We start from the raw sequence: 13,184 nt of genomic DNA, 5'->3' as shown, positions 1-13,184 counted from the left end.
ACACACACAGACACACACACAGACACAGGCACAGACACACACACACACACACACACACACACACACACACACACACACACACACACACACACACACACAGACACACACACACAACACACACACACAGACACACACACAGACACACACACAGACACACACACAGACACACACACACACACACACACACACACACACACACACACAACACACACACACACACACACACACACACACACACACACACACACAACACACACACAACACACACATACACACACACACACACACACACAGACACACAGACACACACACACACACACACACACACACACACACACAGACACAGACACAGACACAGACACAGACACACACACACACACACACACACACACACACACACACACACACACACACACACACACACACACTTCACTTCACTTCACGCTGCGTTCATTCCAATAAGAAATGATGCAGGCCAAGGTCACCATAGGCTATATCGGAGGAGTGGATGTTCTCTGACAGCAGAAACGCTCGTGGTTGTGGATGCCTTGTTGGAGGAATGTTTGATGACAGTACTGACATTGACTAGTCAGGGACTGACCATGTTTCTGTCTCTGGTGGTTTACAAGGCCGGCATGATTTACAGCAGTAAAAACAACAACCATCAGAGCTGCAGTGTAAAGCAAACTCTGATGTTGTTTGCCTTGCTTCGTGGCGATGTTTCTGCTCATCCTTGCGGTATTTCTCTTGTTCTTCCTTCTTGAAATTTACTTCCTGTGTGGCAGCCCAGATCTGATTCCTCCACGCATTCCTATCTTCTGCTAGTATCCTCCAAGCCCCATCAAGATTGCAATTCCTCAAATCCCTCAGCACTAAATCGTTCCATCTCATTCTCTGGCCTACGACTGAACGTCTACCTTGCGGTGATGCACACACCAAAAGCTTCCTTGGTAGACGACACTCATCCATGCGCAAGATGTGACCCAATAACCAAAGACATCTCTGTGTCAGCATGGTGGAGATTCTTTGTAGGTGGGCTATCTTTCTGATGGGGTGTCTCCCTTCCCGTCCCATAGGGACACTCCAAGGATGGAACGGAGGCTTCTCATCACGAAACTCTATAAGCGGTGTATCTGCAGCTCCAGAAGTACTGCTGTTTCCAGACCATATAAGAGGTGGAAAGAACTACAGAGACTAAGATGTTCAGCTTGGTGGTAGACTTGATCTTCCTCTGGTGCCAAAAGATGCGGTTAAGTGACCCATATGACTGAGATGCTTTGGTGATCCGTGTTGATATATCAACGTCCAAGGTGCAATTGTTAGAAAGATAACTTCCAAGGTACTGAAAGGATGGTACCACCTCAATGGTATCACAATCAGGATGCAGAGAAATGGGAGATGGAGGATGGGCATCAGCTCCACGTAGAACAGCTAGAAGCTTGGTCTTCTTGTAGTTGATGGTAAGCCCCATGTGATGGCAAGACGAATCCAGAGATTTCAGCAGGGAGGATAGACTTTCATAAGAATCAGATATCAATGACATATCATCAGCATATTCAAGGTCTGACACTGATACCTCTGATGTAAGCTTCTTCCTGTTTCCTACCAGGTCAGCATCCAGAAGATACGACAAGCACACACCTACATCTGGTTGGTGATCAGTAATGACAAGTCGAATCACAGAGTCAAAGTAGAGGTTGAATAAAGTTGGAGCAAGTGCACAACCCTGTTTGACACCACTACATACAGAGAAATGATCTGAGATTTTACCATAGGTCCTTACAGCGGCAGAAGTGTTACTGTGCAATGCTTCAATGATTTTGAGCAACTTAGATGGCAAGTGGTAACAATACTGAAGAACAGACCAGAGAGCTGCTCTATTGATTGAATCGTAGGCCTTACGGAGGTCTACAAAACAGATGTATAAAGGACGATGGTACTCCCTGGCTTTTTCCATCAACACCCTGAGAGAAATGAGTTGGTCAGTGCACCCTCTGCCCTTGCGGAAACCACACTGGTTCTCACGCAAGAGGGCCTCCGCTCTGGGTTTGATCCTGTTCAATATAACACAAGTAAAAACCTTGCTGGGGATGCTCAAGAGGGCACTGCCTCTATAGTTGTCGCACTCGGAACGACTTCCCTTCTTGTGAAGAGGGACAATGAGGTGGTTCAACCAATCTCTCGCTGCTCCAGATGAAGTTGAACAGTGAAGTGAGCCAGCAGATGGTTTCACCTCCTCCCAAATTCAGCAACTCAGCAGATATGCCGTCATCTCCTGGAGCCTTACCATCTCTGAGCTGTGCGATAGCTACTTGAATCTCATCTTCAGATATGGGCTGGGACAAGTTTTTCATCATCTGGGAATAGTTCTCTGTAAGATGGTGTGGCGTGCACACACACACACACACACACACACACACACACACACACACACACACACACACACGGGGACACACACAGAGAGACAAACACATAGACATACACACAAACACACATACACATACACACAAACACACACAGACACAGACACATACACATACACACGGACACACACACACACACACACACACACACACACACACGGACACACACACACGGACACACACACACACACACACACACACACGGACACACACACACACACACACACACACACACGGACATCAAAACTCTGAAAGCTATTGCTTCAAAAACGTCAGCAGTCAGTGGCCTTAAATTCTACCAGGCTTTCCCAAATATGATGCAGCAACTTTCTATTCAATTGTGGAAACATAATTCGAGAATGATTCACAAGAGAATTCAGCTTGAAGTACAGGACGTTGATAGTTGGCATGTACCTAGCATATATATATATATATATATATATATATATATATATATATATATATATATATATATGTATGTATGTATGTATGTATGTATGTATGTATGTATGTATGTATGTATGTATGTATGTATGTATGTATGTATGTATGTATGTGGCTCAATTGGTTAGAGTGTGCATTTGGAGATTGGCAACATCCGGGACCTTTGGATCAGAGTTCGAGTGCGGGAGGGCCACATACATAAATTCCCTTGGGCAAGGAACTAACATACAATTGCCTCTCTCTCCGGAGTGTCAGGTTCTGTCTACAGCAAGTATCTACGGCAAGTACAGCAAGAGTGAAGTACATCATAGTGACTTCTGATAGTGACTTCTGCTACAGTAGTGTTAGATTGCGGTGTTAGATTGCAGATAGTGATTGCAGTATTTAACCTGGGCCCTAACGGTCCTTGTAAACAAAAAAAATGTATGTATGTATGTGGCTCAATTGGTTAGAGTGTGCAGTTGGAGATTGGCAACATCCGGGACCTTTGGGTCAGAGTTTGAGTGCGGGAGGGCCACATACATAAATTCCCTTGGGCAAGGAACTAACATACAATTGCCTCACTCTCCGGAGTGTCAGTTCTGTCAAAAGAAAAAGAAGAAGTGACATATAGACAGTGACTGTTGATAGTGTTTCAATTGTTTCGATTGTATACTAGTATCATAGAGTGACATGATGGAGTGACTGCTGAGCAGCAGCAGCAGCAGCAGCGGCAGCGGCGGCGGCAGCAGCACTCCCAGGCAGCAAAGATGAAGAAGAACATGATGACATATAGCAATTGAGTTTAGATTGTACTTGCAGTATCGAACCTGGGCCTTAAGGGCTCTTGTATGTACGTATGTACAAAAAATGTATGTATGTACGTACGTATGTATGTACATCCAGGGAGGTATGTATGTATGTGGCAACATCCGGGACCTTCGGGTCAGAGTTTAAGTGCGGGAGGGCCACATACATAAATTCCCTTGGGCAACGAACTAACATACAATTGCCTCACTCTCCGGAGTGTCAGTTCTGTCCAGCAAGTGTGAAGTGTAAAGTATGAAGTATGAAGTGTGAAGTGCAGTGAGTGGGACACGTACCTGGTGACATGACGGAGTGACTGTTGGGGCAGCGGCAGCGGCAGCGGCAGCACTCCCAGGCGGCAAAGATGGGAAAGAACATGGTGACATATAGTAACTGAGTTTAGATTGTACTTGCTGTATCGAACCTGGGCCTTAAGGGCTCTTGTATGTACGTATGTACAAAAAAATGTACATCCACGGATAACCACCCACCCACATGTGCATGCACGTATATGATATGCTATATCGGTTATTGTAGAGCTTTCATACACAGCATAACAAAATAACATGAATTCACGCAATGTTTCAATCCAAGGTCCTTCTTCAGCTGGGTGTATTAATTTTGAAAATATCTTTCGGAAATTTGTGCAAAGTATAACTCTATAAAACTCTACAATAACAATTACATCATTACTGAAAACAGCAATCAGCCTGTACAACTGTGTGCATATGTGTGTATTGTGTAGGTTTGTTAATATTAATTAATTAATATTAATTAATTAATTAATTATCTAAACATACCAAAAAGCTTTCAACGCACGAGCAATCATCACATCGTAAGAGTATAGCCTCAGAAACCCATTACTCGTATCCAGTTCACTGGAAAGTCGATTCGTACCGTTCGCACGACTTGTAGTAGACAACGATCCCAAAACGGGAACCCCTTGAAACAAGCGTTGCAGTTACTGATCGAAGAGCGTACGCACGTTCCAATTAGAATACAACAAGAATATAAGGCTGTAACGCGTCTATCGAATATGAAATAACGCACGTTATAATGTGTACGTTGTTGATAACAATCCGTATTTAAGCTACATTGATATTAAACAACCCAAATTTTAAAGCGTGTTATAATTTTAGTAGCGTGCGCTGCATTTTTGGATTGTTTATATCAACACACACCATTTCGGTCGCATAGCAGAGGTGCATGTTGATATAAATTCGCACCTGTCGGCTTCCGTACTAATAAATTCTAGTCTAGGGCGCAGCTTTTCTCTCTCAGAACTTCCTTCGTCTCGGGCGCCTAGAGAGATGCGCGCCCTCGACAGGGAAAGATACTTAGAGACCATAAAATATTTGACTATCACTGTTTGCACGCAATCCCAAGCGAAAGAGGGGTGTGTTCTGGATCTCTGCAATACAAAAAGGTATTTTAAAAACGGTATTTGAGAACTCCCACCTCCACTACTGACAGCTAGAAGTTTCAAAGTCAGTCCTAATTGCCTATAAGGAATGTCTTAATTATTTTCTACACCATAGTGACTGAAATTTCCTGCAATCAACAAAGGAAGGATCTCGATCATTGTCTAGGAGAGATGACATGTAACAAACAATTTAACAATGTTTGCAGATCGTAGAAGCGATGAATAAAACTGTAACTTTCGTTTCTCAAGAAATGCGGCAAAGGAAGAAGACCTGTTGCTACTAGCATTGCATATAGCTAGACCGGTTAGCTTGATCAAAGATCCTAATTATAATTAACTTAAATTTAAAGGAGGTTAAAGATTGATGTGATGTATTTAGAGTTTGATAACAAGAACAAGAACAACAACAACAACAACAACAACAACAACGATGATGACAGACAACATATAACAACAAAAGACTATAACTTCAAATGAGATGACTCCACAACTGTTCTTGCGTGTACACACTGTCACATTGAAACTGCAGCTGGTAGCAACAGCAACGATGTATATGATACATGCTTAAATTACAATATTACACTATTTGAATTACCCTCGATAATCAACCAATTTCTACTTTTGGATACTGTACAAAGTTAGTCATAAACAATCTGCATCACATGCACATGAAGATGAATTACATATCTGGTGACCAACAGACTATAGCTGATGTTGTACAGTACAACAGACGAATGATGTATAATCATATGTACATAACAAAGAATACAAACCCAGGGTTAGAAATTTAACTGCAGCTGTTATGAAGGCATTGATACATAGTACGCAATCATATTCTACATGTACAATTTAGTCAACTGAGTTGTCCCGCTTCTTTTCTGTCCCACTTATCACCAAGTGCACGTTTGAAATGATCATCAACCGAGTCCCCATCACTTGTGGGAAAAGGGTAAAACTGTCGCAGTCGGCGACCAGCCAAACTTCGACGAAAGTGTTCATCTATCACAATTTCAGTTGGTGACAGTGGACTACCAGAATTCTCAGTAGATGGACAGTCATTCAAATTTTCTCTTCTCTGATTCTGCTCAAGTTTCTTTGCAGATCTGTCGGATAAATCAAGTGGTAAATGAAGTCTTGATGTCGGATATAAACCATAACAAGGTAATACTGGAAGAGGTCCTGTTAAGTTTGTCAATGACACTGAACTCCGAGCTGGACGAGATTCCGTTACATCAAATGCTGAACATCCATGATATTCTGGTGGCAAAAAGTTGCCATGAGTCTGACTCCAACTCATAACAGGTTTTGAGAAGGCTGACATTCCTGATGGTCTCAGTGGAACCGAACATCCAATAGGTTGTGGAATCTGCATTGGAAATGGCTGTGAATTACATCTGGTAACTGAGTTTCCTTGCAATTGAAAATATGGTTGACACGAAAATACAGCAGATCCCAAATGAAATGGCAAGGGTCGAACAGGACGAGAGCATGGAACAGCACCTTCACAACAAGAATATGGACTGAGCAGGCACGGAGCACTTGCAGCAGGAGAAGCACTACGCAACCTGAAATAGAAGACAATCAAATACACAACCTCCAGTCTAGAATCACACACTTAACTAGCCTTAAATACAGAAGCTCAAAAAATCAACACAGCTGCGTGTTATACTTCAAATATTACAACTACATTCAGCTAGTACTAGTGCTAATGCTTGATCAAGCCTCTTTGAATTTCCTTAATAGACAAATTAACAAGTCAAGTTAGCAACAAAATATCTCAGTAGATTACACTATTATCAAAACCTTTTATCACCATTTAATGCTATGCAAATAGCAGACATTCCAACAGTATACTAAGGAATCATCCATAATTGTCGACATTTACTCAAGCGTACAAAGCGTACTTTTTCTGCATACTGCCTCCCCTTCCCCTAACCCTACACAAAAATGTTGGTCATGTAAAGCTACTTTCAATGAACCACGGTATTACAATATTAGGTAATAAGAAACCCTTCGAAGATTGATATGCACATTTCATCGTTCTGGCCAGCAGTCTTCCATTGTCATTGCACTTTCTGCACAGCTTCGATCATCGCAAGATTAGACTAGTCACACATAGCCAAACCTTCCCTATTTGATATCTACAGGCGGGGAAAGGGTTTGGTGAAATTGCACACAAGCACCGGTGCCAGGCATACGCCGTCTTTCCAACTAGTAATTAGATTAAAGTTAAGCTGGCAGGTGATAATTACTGAAACACTCTTCTCTGTTATACACGAGAAATCACTTGTTGAAGGCTTACAACAATCAATGGAGAGACGCTACGATACTATGGTATTGTTCTTAGTATAGGGCGTTTAATTAGCTACGAATTCACGAAAACTGCACGCTAAGACAATTGACAACAGTGGAACGAAATTACTCGCAGTTAGAAAAGGAGGTGCTCAACATTATATCTGGTGTGCAGAAATTTCATTTGTATTTATATGGGCACAAATTCACGCTTGTGACAGACCACCAACCATTGACCACCATATTTGGGCCTCACTCAGCTATTCCACAAATGGCTGCTGCGAGACTGCAACGATGGGCAGTCATTTTGTCTGCTTACATTTATGACATCCAATTCAGAGGCTCAAAGGAGAACGTTTGTGCCGATGCTTAGTCTAGACTACGTTTGCCATTGCAGGGTGCATCTAATTTGGGCCAAGAGTACAAATAATACTGGTATGCTGTGTACCAGATTTCCAATGACAGTTGAGTGCATAGCCAGCGAAACCAGACGAGACAGAACATTGAATCAAGTTATTAATTTCACACTTAATGGCTGGCCAAGACGAGGACAACCTTATCACTTGCAAACGTATTTCTACAACGTCAGGAATTATCAGTAGAGCAAGGTTGCTTGCTGTGGGGGTCAAGGGTGGTAATACCACCAGGCTGTTGAGAGGAATTAATCAGAGAGCTGCACTCAAAACATTTGGGTATTTGTAAAATGAAGTCAGTGGCCAGAAGCATAGTGTGGTGGCCAGGCGTGGACAAGCAGTTGGAAACAGTAGGCCGGAAGTGTATTGTTTGTGCAGCTTCACAGAAAGTACCACCTAAACCTCCTCTTCATTCATGAGTATACCCATTGGGTCCATGGGAACGAATTCATCTTGATCTGGCAGAGCAAGGCAAGATCACTAATTGTTAGATACGGATGCGTACCCCAAGTGGCCTGAAGTCTGTTTCCTGGGGTCAGACACTCACACTGTGCAAATTGAACAGAAGCTGCAAACGAGGCTTAGGTACCCATGGATTGCCTTGCCCCATCTACTTGTAAGTGACCATGAGCCTCAATTCATAAGTAGCGAATTTGTCGAATTCATGCAAAACAACGGGATGCTGCACAAGAGAACGCCGCCGCATCATCCAGCCTCAAATGGTCTAATTAAGCACTTAGTACAAGAACTAAAGAAATGCCTCAAGAGAAGTGAGCGGGGCAACACTCAGACACAAAAACAGAAGCAATTAGATAATTTCTGTTGGGTTATTGCTCAACTCCTCGCACAGCTACAGATGTGTCACCAGCAGAACTACTGTTTTGAAGGAAATTAAGGACTCGCTTGAGCTTTGTACACCCAGATTTGCCAACAGCATGAGGGAAGGTCAGGAATGGATAGAGCAAAAAGACAAAACTAAAGTCTTGGAGCCAAGAAACAAATTATGGATATTGGATTGCCGAGAAAAATTCAAAACCATGTGCATAAAAGGGATATTGGCACAATGTTTAGGCCCAGTCTCTTGCCTAATTCAAGTGCAAGAAGCCATGCGATTGGTTCATATTGACCACATCAGGAAAAGAGTTGGGGAGCAAGAGAAGAAAGAAGTAGCAAAAAACAGCAGTCCTGGATAAATTCAGATGTGTCACAATCAGATCTGACAATCAGACAACAAATGGCTGCCCAGGAGTTTAGCCAAGAGGAGGAAAGGAGTATGGCACCACTACATGATTCTAATTGCACGGAAGATCTGCCTGAAGGTGGACATGTCAATGATGAATTCCCCTGCACGAATTCGACCACTAAGGAAGAAGACCAGGAGGGATGTTGTTGCATATCCCCAAAGAGAACACAGGAGGCCTACACGATTTGAGGACTTTCTATTGTTGAGACTAGTTCTCATTTTGTGTGTGTTGAAGGTTAGTTGCATAATATTGACAGCTGCTTAGTAAGGCTTAGAATCTACGGGGGAGGAAGTGTGACTGTAGTATATTGTAGAGCATGCAGTATTAGAATATATAGAACTAGATCCATGCCCCGTCCTTCGTACAGGCAAGATACGGTAGCGTTCTGATGGAAGACGCAGTCTGAGCGTGTGTTGGACATGTCACGTGCAATCTTTGTTGTGAGGTCCCAGATGTGCTAAATGAATTCTAATCTTGCTCTTCGCGCTTGTTTTGATAGAAATCAACACACTCCCTGTGTAGTGCTTGCTGCAAAAAACGTGTAGGTTGGATTTGGTGCAAATGCAATCAGAATTTGGAGAGAACGAAAGCGCTACAAGAGTAAGTTCCGTCAGCAAGGTAGTCGATTGCTCGAAGCTTTGCGAAGGACAACGATGCATACGGTCTATACAGGACTGGTGTGGGTGTGTGTTCTAATAAACTGGAATGTGTAGCGTTTGCGTCATCAAGAAATTTTACGCTGGGGTCGACCCCTCGAGAGGGAACCCGGTGCATAATTGTTTAATTCTTTTACGTAAACCTTCCCCTTCGCGTGCTGAGTGTGCTTGCCGATTCGGTTGTGAACGGACAAAAGACGTGGCCACGTATTGCAAACTAGTTCGAATTTCCAGACCAGAGAGCGTGCGAAGTGCGCGAACTCTAGTCTGGACCAAGTCGATACTAAAATGATTTCGGAAGTACTTATCAAAAGTGATGCTAAATGGTAGTCTAACAGCGTAGGATCGTTTTACCTAGATCAACATATCATTTGTAAATGCCATGAGATCTCAAGAACAAAGAAGAGACGTCTGCCATGTTTACGGCGATATCTTGGTGGACAACATGAAACGACGACTCTTCGATCCTTCGGCAGACCGCTAGCTAGTCTAACCACTCGACTGGCGAGACTACCGCTCGACCAGTTGTCAAAGGTGATGGTCTAGCGACGCTGCTGTGCATGTCCTGTCACTGCAAGCTTGAAAATATCGAAGAACTGAAGCTGAAACTAAAACTAAGATGTGTGCGTGCACCAGTCTTCATCACGGCTCTGGCGTGCACTTAGCCGCCCACGAGGATTTTACACACGCACAATCAGCGTTAGTGCACTTAGCATAACCAATTATTGCTAAATCAATCAGAATTTACAACCGTCATTCTGGTTGTAAGGAGCTGATTGGCTTAGAAGGCTATTTCTGAAATCATTTTAGTATCGACTTGTTCCAGACTAGAGTTCGCGAGCTCTCTGGTCTGAAGTTCGAGGCTAATCGCAAACACACACACAGACAGACAATTTGAGCTTTATATATAGAGAACAAGCTCCAATGCCCGGCTTGGCCCGGGGGACAACACATGCCAGGTGCTTCCCTTTTCCACTTCATAGCACCGCAGTTGACACACACGTTTGTCATAGAGCCAATACAACACGGAAGTGGAGGAGAGACAGGTTGCATTTATAGGTAGAGATTATAGCAGAAAGTATCTAAAAATGTGTTTGATGGTATCATCGGTGATGTTGGCCATGACTGATTGCAGTGAATAAAAATGTCGCGTATACACTTGCAATCGTATATCACTCCCGGATATTGCGCTGTCCCGTTGAATGAAATAAAGTCACGTGCAGTTAGACAAATCCATCAGAGCAGAACTGGAAGTCACATGCAGTACTCACCTGGATAATCCGTTCCCCGTATCTAACGAAGTCACGACTCGTACCGACTCTCGTCATTTCGACAGTCCCACTGAACATCGTCTCTTCGAAGACGTTGCTGGCGTTTCGGGGAACAGGTGCATCAAACATGGCAGCTCTTCGACGGTCGTAGACTGGCAAACGACTGTGGGCGTATTTTTTCAAGACCTGGATATCAGCAAAAATATCTTCCGTTTCCCAGCGTCGCCCCCAATAAACGACACGCTCGGCGCGTACCATCCGACGTCGGGAATGAGCAGTCTGAATTCGGTGGAGATACGACGCGCCGTTCCGAAGATATTCGTGCGCGAGCGGAAGCGAGTGCGATCAACGGGAAATGGCGTCGTCGTGGGAGAAGTCAGGAAGACGACCACAGTCTCATTTTCGACCCGAATGAATTCGGCGTGCATGAGCCAAATTCGGCCGAGATCAGACTCGCCGTCTTTGAGAAACGCTCGTATGGACGAACACACAAACAGACAGACAGACAGACACCTCTCCTTTATATATATATATATATATATATATATATATATATATATATATATATAGATAGATAGCACATATATCTAGTAGTGTACTAGCTCTGTCAGAAAAGTAAAGCATGCAGCGCTGTTCCCCTGCTAGGGTCCATACCAAGCCATGCATCAATGTCTTCCAAGGAGCAAAATCAAAATTGCAACAAATACCATGAATTGTATCTACATTCATCATGCACTCTTCAACTTAATTGCATCCAGAAGAGCAGACCCAAGTATATTATGTGTGGCCTCTTCTGTCTTGTAGAGGTCACAATTAGTTCTTAAAAACACTCAAAAGACCAACTCTGTATGGTAAAATAAAAAATTAATGTCTAGATCCTCCATGAGAAACTGTGTAGTAAACGACTTGCAACAACAGCGGAAATAGTTAATACAGCCGGACATATTGACGGAAACCTGCCTACGACTAATCCGTGCAGCCGAATGACCAACCTGCCATTCCTTTCTTGTCGCCGCGGACTAAACAACGGAGCTCGACGTTTGCGTACGCCGTAGCTACCCGACTGTTTGGCCAATTGAACGTCCGTAGTGTCGCTCAGCGTCTCGAATTCGTCCCCACCGTGACGACGTTTTCTTGATTTCGTGGCCAGAGGGGATTCATCGCTGTGAACCGAACGATCGGACGCTGTATCGCTATTTTCCTTCTCGCGAGTAGTCACCTCTGCACAGAAAGGTAGCAGGTAATAGATTGCAATCACACATTGAACAATAATACTGACGAAACAGCTATGGGCTTCCTGGACCCTGTAGCTAATGAGAACCGAAACCACAAGCACACCCTGTATCATAACAACAAAACCCAACATGCGGGCCCACCGCTCTCCCCACTTGCTACGAGACTAGATAACTCACCTTGATTACGAACGAGAACAGCAGCTCTGCTCAAAAGGTCAAGGGGCGTTTCCATGCTGCAGATGATGATTGGCACATATGTATGACAATCTCGCTCACAACAGAGACCGATCGCTTGAATCTCAGACGGGAGGAATCACGGAGCAAAGAAGGCGATGAAGAAGTGAGGCGGAGGTGAGGAGGTATTAGTAGGACGTCCGTGTTCGGCTTCCGCTTTTGTGTATTGTTATTGGTCGACGAACAGGAAATACGTACGTAGCCAAGATGAGGTGAACAGGTGGGCGGTAAAAAGTGGGTGGAGCAACTGTACAGATATGGGCTGTGGCATGTGCGGAATGCGCGGCTACGATGTAGCTTTACCTCATGGCACAAAAACGCTATTCTTTGTGTTCTATACTTAATTATTACATAATTGCTGTCTACAGCTGAAATAGGGATTGAAAAGATAACACAGCATGGTTATCTACAGTTTCAACTCTTTAATTAATTGTGGTATACTCTGATAAGCACTGAGGAATCAACATTGCTAAAAAAAATCACACAAACAATCCTCTTTGCAATATCATGTTGCATTAGTCATTCCGTTTGCAGTTGATAATAATTTTACAATAAAATAGTAGATAAAAATGAGCAATTTTGCATTTTCTTTAGTGAAAAATGACATGCATATATTGTTAGCTTGTTTCAAATTTGTTTTGGTTTTAGTTGATCATCATACATTTACTACTGTACTAGAGAGTACGTGCAGGAAAAATTAGCAATCCTGTTGATCACTCTGCTTACCAAGTATTTGTCATCTTTTCATGGTTTCATCCTCATT

General features: G+C 43.3%; 1 protein-coding gene across 1 annotated transcript; it reads right to left on the bottom strand.

Moving 5' to 3' along the window:
• Positions 1-5,785: 5,785 nt before the first annotated feature.
• LOC134195678 (uncharacterized) lies at positions 5,786-12,571 on the bottom strand. Its single transcript, XM_062664747.1, has 3 exons — positions 12,365-12,571; positions 11,945-12,173; positions 5,786-6,641 (listed from the first exon to the last, which is right to left on the bottom strand). Exons 1-3 carry the CDS (start codon positions 12,417-12,419, stop codon positions 5,930-5,932), a joined length of 996 nt encoding a protein of 331 aa, XP_062520731.1. The 5' UTR covers positions 12,420-12,571; the 3' UTR covers positions 5,786-5,929.
• Positions 12,572-13,184: the final 613 nt, after the last annotated feature.

The sequence above is a fragment of the Corticium candelabrum genome, chromosome 20, assembly GCF_963422355.1.
Source record: "Corticium candelabrum chromosome 20, ooCorCand1.1, whole genome shotgun sequence".
Classification (NCBI taxonomy): domain Eukaryota; kingdom Metazoa; phylum Porifera; class Homoscleromorpha; order Homosclerophorida; family Plakinidae; genus Corticium; species Corticium candelabrum.
Note: the sequence above shows the minus strand (reverse complement) of the source record. Positions and strands in the feature narration are given on the sequence as shown.

Bases quoted from the DNA above. Each gene is read 5' to 3' on its own strand.
- LOC134195678 (XM_062664747.1), bottom strand. From the start codon at position 12,419: ATGGAAACGCCCCTTGACCTTTTGAGCAGAGCTGCTGTTCTCGTTCGT. The intron at 12,174-12,364 runs GTGAGTTATCTA...CTTTCTGTGCAG, and splicing joins TGTTCTCGTTCGTAATCAAG to AGGTGACTACTCGCGAGAAG. The intron at 6,642-11,944 runs GTTGGTCATTCG...CTTCTATTTCAG, and splicing joins CGACAAGAAAGGAATGGCAG to GTTGCGTAGTGCTTCTCCTG.